The 24,147-nt window shown below is 39.1% G+C and overlaps 2 protein-coding genes across 2 annotated transcripts; one reads left to right on the plus strand and one right to left on the minus strand.

Annotated features, from left to right (window-relative positions):
• Nucleotides 1–349: 349 nt before the first annotated feature.
• On the plus strand, nucleotides 350–3,483 carry cdk5r2b (cyclin dependent kinase 5, regulatory subunit 2b (p39)). The gene has a single exon (XM_057852696.1). The coding sequence runs from the start codon at nucleotides 658–660 to the stop codon at nucleotides 1,495–1,497; it is 840 nt and encodes a 279-aa protein (XP_057708679.1). The 5' UTR covers nucleotides 350–657; the 3' UTR covers nucleotides 1,498–3,483.
• An 11,514-nt stretch (nucleotides 3,484–14,997) lies between these two features.
• Nucleotides 14,998–19,228, minus strand: fev (FEV transcription factor, ETS family member). The gene is made up of 3 exons (XM_057852974.1): nucleotides 18,876–19,228; nucleotides 18,423–18,494; nucleotides 14,998–16,831 (listed from the first exon to the last, which is right to left on the minus strand). Exons 1-3 carry the CDS (start codon nucleotides 18,958–18,960, stop codon nucleotides 16,230–16,232), a joined length of 759 nt encoding a protein of 252 aa, XP_057708957.1. The 5' UTR covers nucleotides 18,961–19,228; the 3' UTR covers nucleotides 14,998–16,229.
• Nucleotides 19,229–24,147: the final 4,919 nt, after the last annotated feature.

The raw sequence follows: 24,147 nt of genomic DNA on the forward strand, positions 1-24,147 counted from the left end.
AGCATATATCTTGTAAGTTAATTTTATTGCTGACGCTGCGTTTCGGGGTCATCAACATGTTTTGCCCCCAACCCCACCCCCGCCACAAAAATCAAACTCCACCTATGCCAAAAAGTATTTTAAAACCCCAATCTTTTTTAAACCTGATTCCGAAACTGTTTAACAAAGGGAACTGAAAGAATTTCATTTGATTTTTCTGAAAGCGGCGCTTGAAGAAAAACTTTTGGATCCCCTTCTTATCAGAATGAGCATCCCATTACGGGCAACGGGGTCCAAAATAGTCAGGTAATTCGTCTCAAGGCAAAGATAGAACAGGAGCTAAAAGAGTGCAGGTCATGTAAATGTAGGCTATCAATGGCACTTGAGTCCACTGGGTGATTGGATCAGTCAGCGGCTCTCTGATTGGCTGCCGCGTGCGTCACCGAAGAGGCTGCATGAGCTGCTTCGTGCGGACCGAAACTAAACGCGGTGTGTAGTCTTTGTCAAACAATACCAAGCGGACTATATACCGTTTCGGAACCGACGTCGAGCATGTTCATGGATTCTATCACGTCGTCGTGATTCATCCACGACCGGCCGCCTCTCTTCTTTTACCCCCCGCCCCGCCGCCGCACCGAAGCATCCCTCGCCACCTCCGAGGTTCTCTCCTGCGCAATCATGGGCACCGTGCTCTCCATCTCCCCTGCCACCAAGAAGGCGATGGACGCAGACGTTGTCGACAAGGGCGACAAGAGCCTCAAGCGGCCATCCATGTTCGTGTCGCTGTCGTGGAAGAAGCTCGTGGCCAGCTCCGCTAAGAAGAGCGCCAAGAAGGTGACCCCCAACCCGAACCCGCCATGCGTTCAGGTCGCCCAGCGAAACAGTGAGAACACCCGGAAAACACTTCAAACCGAGGAGCGCAAGCAGCGTGCCCCCATCCCGGTGCCGGTGCCGACGGTGCCCACGCAGAAGCCCCCGGCGGCGGTGGTGCAGAAGCAAGGCAGCAGCCCGTCTGTGGTGTCGCCGCGGCGGATAGTCATCCAGGCTTCCACCGGGGAGCTGCTGCGCTGCTTGGGGGACTTTGTTTGCCGCCGCTGCTACAAGCTGAAGGAGTTAAACAGCGGCGAGGTCATCCTGTGGTTTCGGAACATTGACCGGACTCTGTTGCTGCAAGGCTGGCAGGACCAAGGCTTCATCACGCCGGCCAACGTGGTGTTCGTGTACCTGCTATGCGAGGCCACTCTGGAGGAGAGCGTGGCCAGCCCGGCCGAGCTGCAGGGCGCCTTCCAGACCTGCTTGTACCTGGCCTACTCGTACATGGGCAACGAGATCTCGTACCCGCTCAAGCCCTTCATGATTGAGGCCAACAAGGACGTGTTCTGGGAGACCTCGCTGGGCATCATCGACCGGCTCAGCGGGAAAATGCTGCAGCTCAACGCGGACCCGCACTTTTTCACCGAGGTCTTCCAAGAGCTCAAGAGCCAGCGGGACTGCAACGAGGCCAGCCTGGACCGCTGACTCGTCGGACTCGGTGAACGAATGGAACAGGAGGAAATCACTGTAGGGCGGCTTTGAATGTAAAGGCCAATCCTAAAGGCTGGATCTCGCTAATGCGGCATTAGTGTGTTTTAGACAGCAGGAGAATTCATTACTCGTGCATGCGTGCAATCAATGGTGTATTGTCCTTCCTAGATTCTTAGTTACAAACGACATTTCAATGTTAATTTCATTCCGAGGGATGAAGTGGCGGTCAAGATGAGCTCTCCAAGGTGCTGACCTGTGAGCAACAGGCAGAATTTAACTGTACGCCCCGAGATACGAGTTCAATGCGTGATGCAAAAGACTCGTATCGTTAAAAAAAAAAAAAAATTAATTCCTCATGCCATATAAAGCTTTCTCCATTATGTGTTGGCATCAAGCTAGAGGGCGCTGTGACTTGAGTTACTCATATTTCAAGGGATCCATTGTATTTGGACGCCAAAGCACTAAAAACAAGTTTTTTTTTTTTTTTTTTTTTTTTTAATTCTTCAGTAGTCTATCTGAAGGACAATGCACATTGATATTAACTTTTGGGATATTAGAATAGAACCTTAAAATGTTAGGAAGCCACATTGCTGCATGGCTATTTTCATACATGGTATAGACATTTTGAATGATGTTGAAGGGGTGATTTAATCCAAACAAGACTGTCAAGGTCTTTTTTTCTCTACCATATATTACAGTTGATTGTCTAAAAATGTGCAGTGGTGCTTTGAGATACGAGTTTAAATCACTTGTATCCCGAGATGTCATCCAATTGAATTAAATGGACATAAAATAAATGTGTTCTAGGCCAACAACAACACTGACGTGTTGCTTTTAACTCAAATAGGCTACCATTGAGGATGATAGAAATGCCTGGCAAAGGTCATTCGCGAATGATCGCTGCCAGCCTATCCCAATCCAAAGGGAAGAGACGACTATCGCCGTCAATGGCACTGGAACACCATTGATCAACTGAGTATTTTTTTTTTTAGCACCAGCTATTTATATTGTCATTCCACAGCAAAAAAAACGACGAGAATTGATGGCAGCCCTAATGTTGTGTAGTTCGCCAGGTGCCATCTAGCAATAGGAGTCTGAAGTACATGCAAGACAAAATGACCTTGGGAAAAACTTGTCATTTAAGGTACTCATATCTCAAGGCACCACTATATTAAGAGGAATGTAATTTTTTTGTTCTCAAAGAAAATACTTGGACAATCTCGTATGTGCCAATTGTTTCATTGTCTTTGCCTGCAACATATGGTTTACATAATATTTTCCATTTTATTCTTTTATCAAAAAGACATGAATGCTATTTTGGGGGGGGGGGGGGATTGACACTATGTAAATAATGAATGTGAGTCTGTACAATTGTATTATTTGCACATTTGTGTGTGTTTATAAATCGGTACAAGAGAAATGATCACATGCCTCCGAAAGCAACTTTTAAAATGTCTTGGTATCATCATAGTTCTGTATTTATGATCATTGTTGGTATGTTGTTGTGTTGTAAAGCCATTGCTCGGAGCGGAATGTCATGCTGCTACTTTTTGCACAGTTGTGAACAAACCTCGTTTTGCACACCATTTTTGGTCATGTACCAACAGATGCTGGATCACTGGCCATTCATTTTTGGAACCTGCAGCTATGAAACAAGGACAATCACCTGTGAACCCCGTATTTTGTACAGCTCATTTCCCGATCTGACTGGAAGTTGTTACTCGGTGTGTAGTTGGCCTGTGTGACGCGCTAGTCTTCAACTACATATCAATTCATTCTTGCTTCATGTTGATACAGTAAATGGTCAGTGCAGTTAATGTTTATGGTGACCAGGGTGAAATAAATTATTTCAAAGATTAACCCATGCATATTACTTTTGTGTTTATTTTAACCAATCGACAAAAAGAATAGTATGAATGAAATACTATCATGATTAAGCATGTGCAATGGCGCCTTTTGTGAATTGATAGAAGCTTCCTCCTCTTTTTGTATGTGTGAATGAGAAAGAAGCAGCCATGTGGGTTAGAGGCTTCCTTCATGCGATTGGCTAGATTCTGCTGCAGTCTCAAAACTCACTGACTCCCCCTCTCTTTTGGGGACTTGTAAAGTCTATTTACAGAACAAAATGGAATCAGGAGAAAGTAGAACACGGACATTGCAAAAACAATTGCTTTATGATGCAGTCTTTAACATGGTCAGTGCATTGAATGCTGTCATTTACTGAAGGAGACCGCATGCATTCTTAAAAGCAGTGTGATTTCATTGCAGCAGTCTTATGTAACAACAGACTCGCTCCACTATTAGCATTCAGCCAAGGTCTCCGCCTGCCTGTCTGTCTGTCGTTCGCTTGCTGCATTCTTCCACTGCGTCTCTATAGAAACGGTGAGAAGTGAATGAGAGGCGGTCGGACGATGAGCTGTGCATCGGCAGCACAGAGCGAGGCCAAACACCTCCGCCATCATCTAATAAATAACACAAACACAACGCCATGTTGCCTCAGCCAGAAATTAAGGGATAGCTGTACAGTATAGTGATGACATAGTGCAGATGTTGGGAGTCAAAAATGGAACGAATGAATTGTGAACATTTCCTCAGCCCGTACGTGAAGAAAAAAAGGTCACCTTGGGTCATAATCCTTGAGATAAGGCAAAGCATTACCACCACAAGTAGATTATTATAAGGAATTATCACAATTACTTACACCTATCACAAGCATTGCTATGTAACTACTACTAATACTTCTAAGATTCCTGCCATCACTTCTGTTAGTACTACTTGTGCTACCACTACCTCTTTATGATACTTAGCGCCATTAAAACAACCACCATCACAACTATTGCCCAAGTCAACTAGTGACACTACTACCAATGCTCAGCAAGAAAAGCAGTATGGAAAACTAGAGAACCATTGTAATTCATTACTGCCACACAATGAAAACAGAAGTTCAGTATCACATTATAACAATGATAAATTTCACTTTTTATTGGCAAACGTAATAAGCTTCATGATTTTAAGTTGTCAGTTTCAATTTTAACCTGATAAACGTAGTAATGTTTTAAACGAAAACTTTACCTGACTTGATATTTTTTTGTGTTGGTTATGATTTGAAATCGATTACATCAAAGAGTGAAACAAATCATGTAAAAAGGTGAAATGTGTAACATATTTAAAATACTATATGTCTGATTGAATGTTAATACATACAGTTGTATGAAAAAGTATCTGAACCTTTTGGAATTTCTCACATTTCTGCATAAAATCACCATCAAATGTGATCTGATCTTTGTCAAAATCACACAGATGAAAATACAGTGTTTGCTTAAACTAAAACCACCTAAACATTTATAGGTTTTCATTTTTTAATGAGGATAGCATGTAAACAATGACAGAAGGGGGGAAATAAGCAAGTGAACCCTTTGCCCAAGGAGACTTAAAGAGCAATTGAAACCAATTTTTACCAAAGATTTTAAGTCAGGTGTATGCCCAATCACTGACGAGTGGTTTAAAGCTGCCCTGCCCACTATAAAACACACACCAGGTAAGAATTGTCTTGATGAGAAGCATAGTCTGATGTGCATCATCGCTCGGTCAAAAGAGCTGTCTGAAGACCTGCTATCAAGGATTGTTGATTCGTATAAAGCTGGCAAAGGAAACAAAACCATCTGTAAAATCTGGATGTTCATCAATCGACAGTCAGAGAAGTTGTCTACAAACAGAGTTTGGCACTTTTGCTTCTCTCCCAAGGAGTGGCCATCAACCAAAGATGACGCCAAGGGTTCAGCGCAGTATACTCAGAGAGGTAAAAAAGAACCGTAGCGCGTCTGCTAAAGACTTACAGAAATCACTGGCACAGTCCAATATCTCTGTGCACACATCAACTCTATGAAAAACAATGGTCAAGAATCGTGTTCATGGGAGGACTCCACGGAGGAAGCCACTGTTGTCTAAAAAAAAAAAAAAAAAAAAAAAACCTGTGTTGAATTGTTTGGGAGTAACACACAGCGTCATGTGTGGAACAAAAATGGAACAGCTCACCAACATCAACACCTCATCCACGCCGCGAAGCATGGTGGAGGGAGCATCAGGATTTGGGGCTGTTTGCTGCCTCGGGGCCTGGACAACTTGCAATCATTAATGGAAGATTGAATTCAAAAGTTGATCAGGATGTTTAGCAGGAAAACCTGAGGGCGTCTGTCGGACGGTTGAAGCTAAAAAGAGGATGGATGCTGGACCAAGACATTGATCCAAAACACAGAAGCAAATCAACTTCAGAATGGTTTCAGAAGAACAAAATATACGTTCTGGAGTGGCCAAGACAAAGTCCAGACTTGAACCCCATTGAGATGCTGTGGCATGACCTAAAGACAGCGATTCATGCCAGACATCCCAGGAACCTGGCTGAACTACAGCAGTTTTGTAGAGAAGAATGGGCCAAGATTAGTGCTGATCGGTGTGCCAGACTTATCTACAGCTACAGTAAGTGTCTGGTTGAAGTTACTGCTGCCAAAAGGTTTGGCCACAAATTATTAAATGTGATAATTCACTTACTTATTCTTCCCCCTTCTGTCACTGTTTGCGTACTAATCTCATTAAAATATGAAAACCTATAAATGTTTGGGTGGTTTTAGTTAAAGCAAACACTGTTTTTTTTCATCTGTGTCATTTTGACAAAGATCAGATCACATTTGATGGTGATTTTATGCAGAAATTTGAGTAATTCCAAAAGGTTCAGATACTTTTTCATACCACTGTATTCATCAAATTCATTCATTCATTTTCCATGCCGCTTTTCCTCACGAGGGTCGCGGAGGTGCTGGAGCCTATCCCAGCTAACTACGGGCAGTAGGCAGGGGACACCCTGAACTGGTTGCCAGCCAATCGCAGGGCACAAGGAGACATACAACCATTCACGCACACACTCATACCTACGGACAATTTAGAGTGTTCAATCAGCCTACCATGCATGTTTTTGGGATGTGGGAGGAAACCGGAGTTCCCGGAGGAAACCCACGCAGGCACGGGGAAAACATGCAAACTCCACACAGGAAGGCCGAAGCCCGGGATCGAACCCTTGATCTCAGAACTGTGAGGCAGACGTGCTAACCACTCAGTCACCGTGCCGCCGCATTCATCAAATTAAAGTGGGAAATTATTCATATGTACCTATTATTTGAAATTTGTTTTGTGAAAGCCTAAGATTATTCACGTTAATATGTGAAACTTATTACATTATGTTATGACATGTATTTTGATAAAGTGGGAATTTTATCACATTAGAATTTAAAATTGATCACATTGCAACCTGAAATTCACTTTGTGAAAGCATTAACCTTATGACGTAAAATGTGAAATTTACTGTGTAATGTTAAATCCATCATGTTTTTGCGTGAACTTTATGCTAAAACGTGAAGTAATATGTTATAATGTCAAATTTACTGCATTACAGCATGAAATTTACCATATTAAAATGAGACACCGAACTTATTTTTTCCAATTCAGCAGCATTATGCTCCCATAGAAAACTGTTTTCATGAGCTAATCCAATCAGAGAAGTTAAACACATGTAATTTAACATGAATATTCATGTTTAAAGTATGTCCATACTAACATCCACACTTTATGTATAATTTAGGTCAAATCTGTGACAAAAATTATATAACAAATTTTATAGTTTTAGTTTTACTCTGTGTATTTTATTTTATGTAGTTTTTGTGATGTCTCCTTGTATGGGCCAAGAGCTGAAGAGCATTATGCAATGCATGATGACAAATAAAGATTCTTTACTATTCTCTTCTATTCTATTGCAACTTTGATAAATTAGTATAGAGTGTAAATAGCATCTCTCCTGCAATCAAGCTATTTAAATGTCCAATTACAGAGAAGCTAAATGGTCCTCATTATTAGAAGAGTGGAAACTAAGTAAGTAGAAAAAACGTAAACAAAGTAAGACAACACCTCTTGGGATTATTCTATTTTGCTGTCCTGTGGCTACATAACCTGCCCACTAATCCCTTCAACTAGATTAGTGCAGCGTTGACCTGTTTGTTTGAATGCACTAAAGCGAATTGTAGTTTAGCGAACCAAGCTCCTTTTATTTTGCTTTTCTGTTCTTCTTCTATTGCCACATTATGCATAATGTTACATAACTTCCGTCTCATTTGAATGGAGACATATAAATTACGCAACATATGTTCTCATTTCTTTCATTCCACCCACACGTCCAAAGTGTCCCGTGGTGTCTTTTTTTGCTTCTAATTTGCTGATGAATCATTTCGCAGCGCATGAATCTGCATCCCTTTTCATTCATTTTTGACTTATGTAAGAGTCTAAATCCAGTCATGGATTTGACTAAGCAAGAGAGGTACACTCTCCTAAAGCGTCCATATTGATCACATTTGGGACACTTTCTCCATTTGCTCTCCCACTGCACAAAAGCATTTCATAGCCTGAAGTCTGCCCCAAATGTGCAAACATTCTCACTTTTTCTCTTTGAATCTCTCTGTCTCCCTCCCTGGTGTTCACATATCTATTTCAGACAGTTGCGTCTCGGTGCACCGTTCTAATTAGCCAGTATTCTCTAGATGGGGGAGTGACTCATTGACTGTGGTGTTGACACAAATCCACGCGAAGCCCACGGACCATCCAAGAATGTTTCTTACTATTGTGTCGCCCACAGACGGACAGACCTCGTTTTCCTTTCACAGTAATATGTGAATCATGATTACATAAAAGTGTGAATGGAAACTACAGTTGTGATTATTTGAATTTCAAGGTCATTTAGTACACATCTTCCTGATTGGTGAAAGCGGATTTTCTTATTAGTATTTGGATAATTCTAACAATTGTGTAAACGTCTTCAATGACATTTTCTTAACTCATTGGCTGAATAACCACTGTCAGCCCTCCCAGTTCAAATTAATCGGATATCAATGTCAATTAAACTTCAATCTTTCACTGTCAGCCCTCTCAGTTAAAATGGCTTGTCTATTGTCATCAATGGCAGTAAATGATTTTTAAAATCAAAGAGCAAACAGAGGCAAGTTAATATCGACACAAATTGTAAAGCAAAAAAGTCATAGTACCGCGATGAAATTTCTAATTGCCCTGCAACCATTGGCGCAGGAAGTGGGGTGCAGAGGGTGCTGCAGCACCCCTTGGTGTTGGAGAGAAAAAAGTGTTTTCGTAGATTATTTTATTTTGAGGTTAAAAATACATGAATAAATAAATAAATAAAACATTTTGAGAGATTAGCATAGTCAGAGTTTGACTTTTGTGGCAGGGATATCGGCAAAACATGTTGATGACCACAAAACGCAGTGTCAGCAATAAAATTAACTTACAAGCATAGGCGGATCTACTATTCAGGCAAAGTAGGCGATCGCCTTAGGCCCCCAACCAGTAGAGGGCCCCCAACCAGCTTCCCATGCCCCAATGAGCAAGAGCTTGGGCCACCGGAGCCAGCAGCACCCCCAACTATTCGTCATGTATAATTATGTCAGCATACCAAACACACAAATAACAAAACAAAAAAGAAAGCCATTTGAATGGTGCATTTATATTATCTCTTCCCCACACACACGCACTACAATGGGCTGTTCCACGACAAGGGACTGAGTTTCAGTCGCTTAGCTTCATTTAGCAACGTTTAGCTTCGCTTAGCTCCGTTTAGCATAGCTTAACTCCGCTTAGCTGTTCGTTAGCTTCACTTAGCTCACCCGCGTTTTTCACGCCACTAAGCTCGCTATTTATACAGCTCACTTGCTACTTTGCACGTCGGCTATCGTTTATTTCGAACACATGAGCAAACGTGCTCTCCATGAGAGCCAAAGTGCAGTGAGGGAGAAGTTGAGAACAGGCCGGTAATCCCTCTTTTAACTTTCTTCTTCTTCACACCGAACATAAAATACACGACAGCACACCCTATGGCGAAACAATGCAGCACAGTTCCTATCTGTCATACAATAACACTCAACAGCTGGTTAACAGCATTTGAAAAAAAAAAAAATCTATTAGTGACACCACAAGCAATGACAAAGAATTTTTTTTACGGACTGTAAAGCTTTCGGTTAGCGGTTTAGCGAACATACCTCCAGTGAACATTTCAAAATAAAAGCACGTCATGTTCGTCATATAAATAACAATTTCTGGAGTTAATCCCACATACTTCAGAATTAATATTATAATATGTTGAGTAAATACTACAGAATACAGATTCTACACTAAGAATAGCTTTCAAATGACACTCTTTATGACACATATGATTGGCAATGAATAATTATTATAATTATTATACTGCTATTATATATAGTAGTATACTATAATAATATGCTAGAATTGTTTTTTAAGAATTGTTTTGAGAATTGTTTTGAATAATGTTGGAAAGGCAAAGTCATTGTTCTGAATCTGTTTACTTTCCATTCTTATGCACTAGTAAATGTTATCAGCATTTAACCTCATTGTTTATTTGGGATTGATTATTGTTATTTACATGATTATTTGTACTTTAATAAAGAATTTAAGTGTTCCAAAATGGTTTCGTGAATTAATAAGCGTCAACAAAAATTTCATTGCTAAATTAGTTGGGTTTTTTTATTATTAGATTAGTCGACTAATCGTGAAACTAGTCGGCTTACTAATCAGGAGAAAATGTGTCGTTTAGGATAGCCCTAGTCTACCGGAACATATTTCCTCCACACCCTTCTCACCTTTTTAACCCCTGACCCATGAAGGGCCCCAGATATGTTCCTTTAGGCCCCAAAACTGCAAAGTCCGCCACTGCTTACAAGGTATATGCTCAGATAGTAGCTTAACCCATGCTCGTACATACTGGCATCCCAGCTGTATGTGTGTGTGTGTGCGTTTGCGTACGTGTGTGAGCACTCGCGTTGTTCTGTCCTACCTAGTGGAGAAGTAGACACTGCATCATTTTTGACTAAATATTCCAGCCAGGAATATTTATAACAATACGCTGAATATGTGTTTTTTTTGTTGTTGTTTCCCATTATTCTGAGGGGAATTATTAATCAGTCTGCTTAGGACAGCTTGGCTTTTGGCCAAGATTATCTTCCATTGAGGCTACGTCTACACTAGGACGGATAATGGCCTTAAATGTGTAATTAGTTGAACTATACGGCATGTCGGCTACACTAGTATGCCTCTTATCCGGATTAGTTGTTAGACGGATAATGTAGGTGGGTAATGTTACCTGCCGCCTACGCGCCACCTAGTATGGACTGCTATCTCCGTACAACATTCGGATACTCAGGAAGGGACGTAATGCCGTCGCTGTTTTTAGTGCGGCATGACAGCATCGTAAACAATGGAGGCGGACGATCACGACGTGGCATTCCTGCTCCTTTTTTTTCCCACACATTTTTTTGAACCTTCAAACTATGTCTCAATAATATGCTTCAATTCAGTGCCCATTTGGGGTCTCCCATAGCGGAGAGCATTTTTACAGAGCTCGTCTCCCGAATTGTCTGCGATCAGCCAGCTCCTGGGCTGGCCCCTCCCAACTCAATGCCGACCAAACATGAGCAATGAAAATTAAACCGCGAAAAGTGACCTGCGTGGTACCCCCAGTCAAAGAGGCGGGCGATCAGTTTTTTCCCTCAGACATTTCTGCCTGTCAAAACTGCTGCCACTTCCAGGAACGTGAAAGAAATCAATGGGAGAAATTAGCCGCTAAAGCATTGGCATTATACTTCCCAATATTTACGTAAAATAAATGCTACCTTCCCGTTTTTTTTTTTTTTTTGCTTTTAACCAATAATTGAGACTGTTTTATGTCCAAATCTATAAAGAATTCAGGGATTTAAGCATTTATTAACAAGAATTTTCAACGGAAAAAGTGTTTCCCCTCGGTCAGCTATGACGGAGATAGGCTCCCTAAGAATCAGCCCCGCGCCCCGTGTCCGGTCAGTTATGAAGTCTATGTACGGGCCCATTTTTATGTGCTCGTAGCAAATTATGAAAATATCATTGAATATGGTCCGCACAAGAAGATTAAATTCAGCATTCGCGCTGTTGCACTTCTCAGCTTTACCAATAAAAGGAGATATAGTCCCTTAAACATTAGATCAGGAAATTGTGTAGAATTCCAGTTTTTTGTTGGAGGTTGATATATTTATAGAGAAACTAATCAATGTGGAAAATTTATCTCCCTTGGTCATGATTTTCTTTACTTTTCGGTGTCACTGAATATTTTCTCTTTGTTCTGCAATTTGTTTCAGTACCAATATCCTTATACTGGCACTCTGAAATACTTTGTGGTTTACAGCCCTTAACTCATTCAGTGCCTTTGACAGATACATATATCAAATCCAGTTCAACTGCAAAGGCTCACATTAAGTAAACACGTTTCACTTGCATTGACGGCGATGGACATAGTGTCCAATTGCTGCCAGGACAAGGGTCAAAATGAATTGGACGTCTATATCCTATCCAATGAGTTAATTCTTAAAAATTAATAGATTTTAAGAGCCCAATCTTTTTTACCTGATTTCAAACCTCTGTTTGACAAATGAAAGTGGAAAGATTTCAAGTTGGCCCTTGTATGCTTCTATTTTTCTGAAAGTGGCCCTTAGAGAAAAAAAAAAAAAAAAAAAATTGGACACCCCTGTTTGACATCTAATGCAGCTGAATTGTACCATGTTTGGGCAAATTGTAGGAATATTTTGCTTAGCTTTTCTTTCAATAGTCTACACTTGTGAATTTAAGTTACGATAAAGTCATAATTGAGTAACATAGTTCTTTAAGCATACGTGAATGATACACGAGTTTATGATAACCAAATTATAGCACAGCCCATCACTATTTACAGTTTAAAAAAAAAAAAAAAAAGCGTACTTCGCACAAGATATTTTTGTACCATTTCCGTCTGAAGTAGAGTCAAGTACAATTCTCTTGTATAATATCCCTTCTGTTTTGTCTTCCTGTCAAGTTTTCTCTTCCTGTCTCGAGAGCTCACACTCTTGGTGTGGCTTGCATGGCAAACACCCACTAAGTGTTATGCAAGGGTACTGATGAGGAGAGTTGCTTAGCAGCAAAGCTTGAGGTGAGATTAGTGATGTAGAAATAAGTACCACCTTGCAGTTATTAACTCAACCTATTAACCTCCACCAATAATTGTCTATCAAATTCTTTGTTTGCCAGAAAGTGTTACTTTTAAGTCCAAAAGTTCACCTACCACTTATCGACTAGTAGTTGCTTTGGTTCAGTTTACTGAAAGTGTGTGTGTATGGACAGCTATTGCACTGTTTGGGGTTAAGCTGTGATTTGCAAGTGCATCCAGGGAAGCTCTATTTAGTACGTCCTGCCTCTGGACGACTTGTTATGTAAGAGTAATTGCTGCTAGTGAAGCTGCAGCGCCACCAGTTGCGTGCCAGCAGTAATTGCAAATTGGGGGTAGGTTTTAGACGGTGACGCAGTCACAAGGATGTTAGCAGAATACCTAAAAACAGGTGTAAGGGTTTGAAGTAAGAGTTCATGAAAAAAAATACTGGGTGACCCAAAAAAAAAATAAAAGCGGCCCCCATTTTTATTATTTCGTTTAGTCTCACAGGGTGATATACCCCCCACCCCCCTCAAAGAAAAAAATCAGGCCCCAAATCTGGAAAGGCAATATTTCTTTGTGTTGTTGTTGTTGTTTTTATTTATTTATTTATTTATTCATTCATTCATTCATTCATTCATTCATTCAGTTGGAATTTAAAAAAGAGGCTTTGGTTATAACCAAGCAGTTTTAGCTGCTGCCATCTTTTTATTCTGAAAAAAAAAAATCAAGAGATGACACCTATTCAAATTTTGGCCATGATTTTTTTTTTTTTTTTTTTTTTTTGGTGACCCTGTAAGCGTAAAAGGAATAATAAAAATAAAAATGAATGTCTATAAAACTAAACTTTTTTTTTTTTTTGGTGACCCTGTAAGCGTAAAAGGAATAATAAAAATGAAAATTAATATCTATAAAATTAAATATCAACAAACACAAAAAAGTTTAAACAACAGTAAAGGGCACAATACAAGAAAACATTCAAATGAAAACAAATGGGAAAATAAATCATACAATCAAAATAAATAAACTATATAATATATAAAATATAATCAACCGGAAAAAGTATTAAATAAAAAATAAAAAAATAACAGGTGAATTAAACGATGTTCAAAAAAAATAAATCAATAATAGGAAAAAAATATAAATGAATATAAATATAAAACATTTTAAATATATTTAAAAATATAGATGTGGGGAAATTTTGGGAGCATTCAAAAATTAAAACTTAAGATAAAAGTGGGAAAAAGTTCGTCTCGTAGATGTAATTCCGATTTTTAATTTGATTAAATTCTTATAAAACTGTCCCCGTCGAAAGCCGTAGACCTTCAGTTCTAGCGTAGTGTATAATCCCAAAACGACCACACGATGACGCCAGTGATTCACTCAAAACGTCTACGAAAACGCAAAAAAATACAATTTATTCTTCATTCAGACATCTAGTATATTTTGAAACAAACATTTTCTGTTTAAATGATCATATTTCGAAAATTATTTCTCAGTGATTACCTCATTGGCCGCCATTGACGGCGACAGACGAACAATCCATTTCAACTGGGAGTGATCATTGGCTGTCATGCTCTCCCAGCTGAAATGGACTGGACGTGTATCGCCGTCAGAGGTGAGTAGAAATGCGTTACATTTACTCAGTTACATTTAATTGAGTAACTTTATGAGAAAAATATACTTCTTAGAGTAGTTTTACCAAGCAATACTTTTTACTTTTACTTGAGTAGATTTGTGAAGAAACACTACTCTTACTCCACTACTCTGGGCTACACTGAGTAGTTTCATTTTTCCTCTTTATTCTACATATTGACTTTATTATTACTAGAGATCCCAAATGTTGCCGTCTCATTTTCACCAATGAGCCGTTGAAACAATAACCACATTATACCAATCAAAGTTAACAATGTTTTTCTCAACTAGGGGGCGCTCATGCTCTTTGAAGAAGTGATGTTTCATATTGTTGTTCTGGTCTGAATAGGATACCGTACGAATGCTATTTTTGGACCGTGACGTCACCATCTTAAACCGGAAGTGGGTCAACATAGAAGCGCCCCTACATACAACACATGTTAGTACTGCTTGTTTTCTGCCGGTAATCTTTCAAAAAAGAACATGCTGAGTAAACACTGCTGCTATGGAACTTGTAGAAACGAGTCTATACATATACAACGTATGAAGAATGTTTTCATCATACGTTTCCCGAAGCCAAAAACTCAGAGGAAAAAATGTGAACAATGGATCAACTTGTGTGGAAGATCTGTTTAACGCCAGCAAGGTGAAGTCATTCACCTTCATATGCAGTAAACATTTTGTTGGGGGCCATGATCCTAAAGATGACAATGTTGATCCATTGCCTGCTCCGAAGAGATAAGCCATTTCAATATTTTTACTTCTTTTTTAGCGTGGCGTTTTGCCGTGCTGCTTCTGTCTGACAATGAATGACCTGAAAAAATTTTTTAATGGTATCTGACTGCCACTGTTGTTATTTTTTCTGTTGTAAAAACAACTTTAGTAAGGGGGAAATGTAAATAAATGATAGAATTAAGATTTGTTATTAATGAAAAAAATTAAAAGTGTTCGTTGGCTGTCACTGAGTAGCATTTGCTATCACTACACAAAAATAGCAATATAAATTACCCCCAAGAACGGTCATAGATGCAAGACAACCAGAGGATATAATATATAAGAAAGACAGGGCATATGGTGGTAAAGGATAGATTGTTGAAACAGTAGAATGTCATTGTCAGGTGGCGTAAGGCAATCCACACAACAAAAAGGTGTTGAATACAACTACCTCTGGATCAGGTTGGCTATTTTCACGGTCATTTTCAGCCCTCGACACTCGAGCCATCTCTTTGTATGTCCTTCCACATCAGTACATTTGGCACCAGGGACATCATTTTCGGACAGAAATGGTAGTTTTAGTTCAGTAAAAATCTCGTTCGTACACTATTTACATGCATTTAGCATTAGGAACAAACGTGAGCTTGACCAGCCTAGCAACAGCTGCAACAACAGTTGAATATTAATCAGCAAAAGTAGTCCGGTATGTAGTTCAATATCTTTTGTGTCATCGTTTAGGCTTAATATGGTCATGTAATAGGTCATAATCCAGTATAATAATAACAGTTCATATCGATGAAGTTGTGCTGAGAAAAATATACCATGATTCTAAAAAAAAAATGTTTTTTTAATCAAACAATGTAAGCTGTTACTCACAATGTTACTCATAATATTGTAACTCATAAATTTTTGGATGACGACTTTTATTTTTGCTTGAGTAATTTTGTTTGTTTAGGAGTAACGCTACTCTTAGTTGAGTAAATATTTGGCTATATCACTCTTCCCACCTCTGGACGCCGTCAATGGCAATTAATGTTTCTGTGCACTTCAATGTGGAGTTGTTGTTGGGTTTTTTTCTTTTGTTGTCGAGAAAAGGATGGGTGTACTTTTGTAATCTCATGACATAGATTTTTTTTTTTTATTACACTATTTGGGGCTGCTATTTCAATTTTGCTCATTTAACCAGAAGAAGCAATAATTGTTTTCTATGTGGCGTCTAAAGTTTGACATGCCGCCTCTCCTTTTATGCATTGGAAGTGATTCCAATTTGCGTCCTTTAGCAACCTGACGTCACCCGCGTCAGAATCGAACGTCCTTGCCGTCGTCAGTTGTAGTGATTATTGACGTTGCCGAGCGCGTTGATGTTGTTGACGCTGCAGCCGATGTGTCCGGGCGAAACGGTCGGAAACGGCCCGGCCGGCTGCAGGTTGTGGCCGGCGTGTGCGTGATGATGGTGGTGGTGGTAGAGGGCGGCCGAGGGCGAACCTGCTGCAGCGGCGGCGGCCCAGTAGGAGAAGCCCGACGGGCCGTGCATACCGGCGGGCGCCACGTGCAAGTTGAGTTTGGAGATGCCGGAGAAGGGGATGGGCGCAAAGTTGCCCTGGAATTTATAGAGGGCCTGCTCGGCGGCGGCACACGAGGCGGGTTGGCACACCTGGGCCAAGCCGTGGAAGTCGAACTTGTAGGCGTAGCGCTTGCCGTGCACTTTGGTCATGATGTTCTTGTCGTAGTAATAGCGCAGCGCGCGGCTGAGCTTGTCGTAGTTCATGTTGGGTTTGCTTTTGCGCTCACCCCAGCGCCGCGCGACCTCGTCCGGGTCCAGGAGTTTGAACTCGCCGTTGGTGCCTTCCCACGCGATGCACGACGCGTTGCTGCCGTCCGAAAGCAGCTCGAGCAGGAACTGCCACAGCTGGATCTGGCCGCTACCTGCATGCAGCAAAGGCGGCCGCACGATTAACGGAGGCAAGTCGGTGTGGGACCATGCAGGCCGCCACGACGACGACAGTAGTACGCAAATATAATAATCAAAATAATAACAACAACAATGATAATAGTATTATAATAATCAAAACTAATCCCAGATAGCAGACCGACGCTGAAAAGATGTTGGATCAACATTCCGCTCTTGGTCACTTTTGAACCCTCAATTAGTTGTTTTAACGTTGAAATCCTCACAAAACCTAAACGTCATTTCGATTATTACTAATATTGGAACAACGCTGAATCAATGTTATGTTTTTTGACCAAAACGCCCGCTCATCAAGAATATAATGACTTTTCAATAATTTTTTCCCGGTCAATCATAAATCAAATATTTGTCAACATTAGTTCATCAACTATAAAACAATGTTAATCCAACCATCGCCTGATATACCATAGAACAACGTTGTTTCAACGTCACTTGACGTCGAAAATTGATGTCAACCATAGTGATGATTGTGATGGAAAATCAACGTTTATTCAATGTTGGTCTGCTATCTGGGATGGTATTGTTTAAGATTCACCGTAATAATAATATTCATTAAAAAGGACCATAATTATAATCACAATAGGAAAAAATAATTAGCATATGTTCATTTTAAAGTTTTGATAATGCCAATATTCGCCATCATAGTAATCGTCATACAATATGATAATCATTATATGAAGAAAAATAGGCTGAAGAGCATGTTGAAAATGAAAGTGGAAAATCTAGGTGTTACTATATATAGAAGAATTATCACGGAATGTAATATTTATTGCCAGAGTAAAGATATGCAATATATAAAATCATTATTGTCGCTTGTATTAGTTTTGTATTGACGTCATTCTTGTATTTGACCATAATAGTTCTTTATTTCACGTTTTTAATAATTTCCATGTGATCGAATTTCTCTTATTTTCTGATGCCTTTTCCAAAACTAAATTGTGATCCATATGAAATATTAACCAATTTAATGTCAACTTATCGTTTTGTATGTACATTACATTATTTATCATATTACTATCTTTAACTGATTTTTTTTATTTTTACAATTAGATTATATTCGTTTTCCTTTTAATTTTTGCGATAGTGTTTCCTTTTAGATTTTCTTTCTGGCAGTTTTACTAAAAACAATTATGCGTTGACAGTTCAATTTGAATAAATACATTGTATATATGATCTAAAACGAAATCTCATCTGATGATTACATTTAGTACTGGTAGCCATACTAAAGTTGCGTTTTCTGATTTTTTTTTTTTTTTTTTTTTTTTCCCAGAAAGCATTAAAATCTTTTTGGACACCTCTTTCGAAAGTGTAATTCATATTCTGGTTTTAACAAACAAAATTACTGTTTCTAATTTTGCATGCCTTTGCTATTAACGATATTGGATTTTATTAATGTAACATAAGGCGATTATCAGCATGCAAAATATTCTGTTTTTCTACTGTGGCAAGATTACAAAAAATGGCCAATGCATGATTAGTTGATATTTTTTCATTTGAATTCTAAAAATACGTTTATTTGGATTCTATTTCCATGTTTAATGCCCTCACCTTTTTGGGCTCCGGTATTGATTGGTCCCCAGGATGCTCCTTTGTTGTCCTTCAACAGACTTTCCGTCGGATCTGCAACAGAAAAACGTTAATTTCATGAAATCCATGTAAATTTCACATTGTCGGAATGGAATCAAAATCCCAAAATATGTTGTCATAAAACTGATAATATTCTGTAAAGTAATTGCGTCCAAAGGTGCACGGTTCCTTGGCGCTCATGTGTTTTCCGCCTCCGTTTGCAGCCTGAGTGAGGATTAGCGTCGGTCCGGGCGGGTTCGGCTGCAGGAAACGCGTCCAGGAAAAAGGATTTCCGATTTCCGACAAAAGGAGCAGATGGAGGCGCTTCCCGAGTGAAGAGAGCGAAGACGCCCCCCGCCCGCCCGCTCGCCGAGCCACCCTCGCTCTCCGAACGTCGCCCCCCAAAAACCTCCTTTTGCGGCCCAAATGACGCACCTGAGAGGTACATGTTGAACATGAGCTTCCCTGCGCTGTCTCTTCTCATTGTGCTCACTTGCTGCACAAAAGCCTTGGATTTCATTTGCTTGGTGCAGGAGGAGGAAAAGGGGGATTTTTATTAAACTTTATCTCATAACTCTGATCTGGAATCAACGCGAGTGGACGGATTGAAGTTTCCAGGCAACTGTCACTGGCCCCCCATCTCGGAGACAATATTCAGACAGCAATTTCCTCTGCTGCATTGCTTTAATTAAAAGAGCAATTTACCTCTGTCAGCCCGCCTTGGCGGCCACAATAAAAAAAGAAAACACCCCCACGCGCTTGGCGATAGAAATTGGGCCCTTATCAATCCGCCATCACAGTTTAATAAAGTCGCTGCGTTAAGATCTGAGTTTCTATGGTGAATTGAAGTGTTTGACATGGAAACCAGTTCACGTCTTGCTTGATTTTCCGCCTCTTTAGCTCTCAGCAAACACCAAAGACCAGAGAGGTCGCCTTGGCGGAGGTTATTTGCCTTGAAAAGTACGCTCGGGTGGACGTGAGACAACAAGGGAGTCGTTATAATAGCCCCCAGTACCTGCTGTCACGTGCTGATTGCTGATTTGCACATTTGGGAAGATAGGCCTATATCAAATATATGTGACAGACACCTAAAAATAATAATAATAATAACAGGGCACATAACCCAAAATGGATGGCTTTTTATTCATTTATTTTATTTTTTTTATTTTTTATTTTTTTAGATTTGTCTATAATTTTTTTTTATTAGATAAGTACAGCATGCATAGAAGAAAAAATAATATTACATTCTGGCTAAATGCAATCTGTTCTTTAAGAATTTGCAATTGCAAAATCATTCAATCGTTCGATTACTGTTAGCCAAATCAGTGGTGTTACCAGGATGTCAGGTGTGAGTGGGCATGGGGGGGGGGGGGGGGGGGGGGGGCGCAAAGGGGTATTGCACCTTAAAACATGTTTTGTTTTCTCCTTGAGATAACTTGTTGTGATTTGGTCTAAACAAATAAAAGTTGATTTGATTTTATATGACTTATAGATAGGGCTGCAGCTATTGATTATTTTAGTAGTCGATTAGTTGTTCGAATAATCGAGTAATCAGATAAGGAACATAAAGATACCTGACCTGAGCCTCAAACTACATAAAAAAAAATAAATGAGGATATATGTTCAACAGAAGAACAATTGGCTAACTTACATATAGCAAAAGTCCACTATCTTAAATGCTATAAAATGCCAATTTTTTTTTTTTTTTTTTTTTTTTACAATGCTCTTAACAAATAATTCAAACACATATTCCCACAAAAAACGGCTAATTACACCTTTAAACTAAATTACAAATGCATTAAAAAAAAAAAAAAAAAAAAAAAATAACATTAGCTCAAACAAAAACTTAGCTTGTGTTGGTCTTAACAGGGATCAGCTGGATTCAGCCATGTGAAATGAGGCAGACTAGAGGGCAGTGTATCCAGCTAAATCAATAAAACTAAATCCAAACTTTCAAAACAAACCATTACAACGCCACTTTAATTAAACGAATACTCGAAGCAGCAAAATTTAATTGGAATATGTTTTTTCTAATCGAATACTCGAGTTAATCAAATAATCGTTTCAGCGCTAGACTTTGAACACATCCATAACTGAACAGTATGGACATGCAGGTGACAATGTTTTTTTAGGTAGCCTATTGTGGTTCCCTGGTTTTATTATTATTATTATAGTTATTCCTTGTTCTGCAGCCCCTTTGAGCTCAATTTGACCCCCTTAGAATGCTTCAAAATGCACCAAAATCGTCAGGCAGGTCAAGACAGGTGTAATCTTTGATAATGTGTAAAGACAAATTCCAAATACACTATGTAGCGCCCCCAAGCAGTCATTCTTTGTCCGGTCGACGATTTGAGCCCTACTTTGACCCTGTCAGAATGCTTCAAAACTCACCAAACTCAACAGCCAGGTGAACACTGGTGAACACTTTGATAAAATATTTTTTTAATAAAAATCAAAATATGCGTAAATGTGTGTAGCGCCCCCTAGGAACAAAACCAATATTTCATTTCATTTTTTTTTTTAAAGGTGAAAGAGGAGGTAACAACGCAAAGGTTATAACTTGGAACACATCAGTATTATATGAATGGGATACCATATGCGGTGCCCAGACTGCCGTTCGTACTACATCCAGTTTTCTTTGGGTGGGCAGAGCGTGTCCAAGGGTGGGCATTGCCCCTTCCTGCCCCCCCTGGTCACAATGGTTTGGACATCTATTGCCCTCAATGGCCGACAATGAAAATGGATGCAAACCTTGGAATAAATGTTTTTGAGGTGAGTGTTTAGTCATAAATGTCATAAAATGAGATAAGTGTTTATTCATAAATCACGTAGAATAAACTTTGTACTCTGATAACACGAAAATATGATCATTAAATGACATCTCAGCAGCAGAGTGAATGTTTCTGAGGTGAGTTTATTCAGAAATCCTTTAGGGAACTATATAACCTTTAACAACACTGAAAAATGATTCAAATCCAGTATAGCTAACCCACAACATTTACTTTATATATCTTGGGGACGTGAGGAAGATGGACAGGAATAGAGCAGGACATGAACAATCATTCATTTTCCATTTCAATTTCATTCAGTCAATTCGAAAATTCAATTATTCAATTCAACAATGAACCGAAAAGGACAAAGAAAGTGAGGAACTAATACAGACAAACCGTTGAGACAACGAAGAACCCCTGGACATAACACCAGTTGAAGAGAAACGCTGATTGAAAGACACAGGTAAAGGAGTGACAAGAACAGGTGGAAAGACAAACAATCGGACAAGACGAACTAAAATGTAAGGGAAGACAGGACACATTACGAAACAAACCAAAAATAACTCAACCAAAAACATTGTGCACTGCCAGCCTTTCAAATTTTAATGGATTGGATGTCTATCGCCATTCATGGATGCCAATAAGTTAACTCATTTACTGCCTCCCATACCAATTCAAAGTCAATAGCACTAAAACATTGTCCACAGCTAACAATACCCCAGCACTGTGGATATTTTTGTATCTCAAGAGTAAGGGCAAAAAATAAACTTGTATCTGTTTTTTAAGGCACTACTGTGTTCATCAATTATGAGTAATAGTAAATTACCTTGATAGGACTATAATTTTGTGTATGGAAATACAGTGTGATTCAAAATAATGTGGCAAAAACACTGCGGTATATTTAAAAAATAAAACATAACTAGCTGGATACAAGTATTGTATATAACTTCAAGTTTTTATTTCATGCCTTGAAAGTCCTCAATGTGACCACCAGCAGCGGCACGGACAACATCAAGCCGATATGAGAAACAACCCAAACTAACTACGAAAACGCCTTTTGCTGAGTAGTCGCCATTTTTTGCGTAAATAAACGAGTGATTTTCCGACAAAGACAAATTGAAATTAACACCCAATTAAACAAGGATAATTCCTGTATCAAATGATTGGTAATTCAATCTTATTTCAATTATTTTAAAATGAATAAATGCGTGATGATTTTGGCACATTCTTTTTGAACCACCCTGTGTATATATATTTGGCGGAAAACAAAGACAAGGTTGAAAAAGCCATTTCTGCTCTTTCCCCTCTCTTTAAAATAAACTGCTGTATTTTAAGCCAAAGGAACTGTTATGTTTCATAGAACAATATGTCTATATGCTGCCATAGCAGATTCATGGCGCATTAAGCCCTAAAACTATTACTAATTTGTCCGTTTTACCTTGGAGACCCCCATTTACAGACGGTGCGAAACCACTTTTGTTTCAACCCAGCCATAAAAAGGTAAGTAATTATACAGTATTTATTATACTAAATGTTTGTCATCTTTAGCTTAGAATCATTAATTGATGTCTAATATTTAGTTTAAAAAAAAAAAAACGACTTTATAAAATCATTCACTCGCATATTTAAAACTTTTAAGAAAAGAATAGTGTCTTTAAATAAGTCACGGATGTCTACCTCATAACTATCGCTAAATTGTATTTTATTTTTTTTTATTTTTTTTTGTCACGTTGCATTTTCCCCAATATTTTAGATGATAAATAATCGATCCAAATAAAAAAAAAAAAGAAGAAAAAAAACGTTTAAAAGGGTACATATATGAAAAGAAAATCTCGATCACTCCTTGATGTCTGCGGTTTCTGCATCGTGACCCTTGTTATATTACCAGGTTTCACCCATAAAATTCCCCAAAAATCGGGCTTTGGCCATTCACAGCTGTGTTTAGACACCAGATGATACATGCTACATGGAGTTTTTGGATCGAAAAGAGGTAAGTACCCAATAATACCGTGTTAAAATCATGGCGTCTTTAATTATGCTCTCTCATGCTCTCACCTCCAGAAAGGGTTTTGCTGTTTATTATTATTATTTTTTAAATGCCTTCCTGTACAAAACTTTCCATCCCCCAGAAAATTGAGATTTTACGTTTTCCAATGATGTATCATGTATACTGGGCAATTTTGAAATTTGGCCAAATTGGGGTGTCAGAGCGGAAATTCAGATCACCTGAGTGTTTTCCGCCCAAAAAAAAAAAAAAAAAATTCCTTAAGTGAAAGTTTCTGAGGTGAGCGTTTATTCATGTTTTACAAATCTATGTACTATATATAATATACCGTTAGCTTCATATTTCACTGCTTTGGGAAAACAAGAAAAAACATTTGTCTGAAAACAAATTGGCCTTTTTTATTGATATTGTTTTGGTTTCTATAAAGTGTTCTGATTGGCAAAGTATGTCAGGAGCATAAAGCACAAAGTTAGGCAAATGTCACAATTTAGCCTAAAAATGACTTAAACAATTATGCTATGAGGCTAACGATATGTATAATGTCTGTGGTTGAGGTCAAATGCTACTTTAAACATGCACAAACTTGACAAATGCACCCGCTAAAGTAATACCATAGAACTCATCAATCAAGTCGTGACTAAGCTATTATGTTGATTGTTCATTAATATTGTACAAACATGTCTTTCTCTTTTTTTCCCCTACACACGCCAACATACTAACAAGGCCCTGGCAGAGGTAGCAGCTCCAGCAGCAGCTCAAAGATTTCTAGAAGTTCTTACTCCAACCCCCAATAAAAGATGACACCTTGACGGCAAAGCTGAAGGTTGTCTCTCGCATCCCAGACTTGCTTTAGCTGCCTGTGTCCAAGTACACGTCGCAGGCAACTTAAAACAAGCCTCGAAGGCTGGACCGCATCCACTTGACCAAATCC

This window comes from Corythoichthys intestinalis, chromosome 12 (genome assembly GCF_030265065.1).
Source record: "Corythoichthys intestinalis isolate RoL2023-P3 chromosome 12, ASM3026506v1, whole genome shotgun sequence".
Taxonomy (NCBI): Eukaryota; Metazoa; Chordata; class Actinopteri; order Syngnathiformes; family Syngnathidae; genus Corythoichthys; species Corythoichthys intestinalis.

Coding starts and splice junctions, on each gene's coding strand:
- cdk5r2b (XM_057852696.1), top strand. CDS start 658: ATGGGCACCGTGCTCTCCATCTCCCCTGCCACCAAGAAGGCGATGGAC.
- fev (XM_057852974.1), bottom strand. CDS start 18,960: ATGAAATCCAAGGCTTTTGTGCAGCAAGTGAGCACAATGAGAAGAGAC. Junction 18,495..18,875: donor GTTCAACATGTACCTCTCAG/GTGCGTCATTTG, acceptor TTTCTGTTGCAG/ATCCGACGGAAAGTCTGTTG. Junction 16,832..18,422: donor CAATACCGGAGCCCAAAAAG/GTGAGGGCATTA, acceptor TGCTGCATGCAG/GTAGCGGCCAGATCCAGCTG.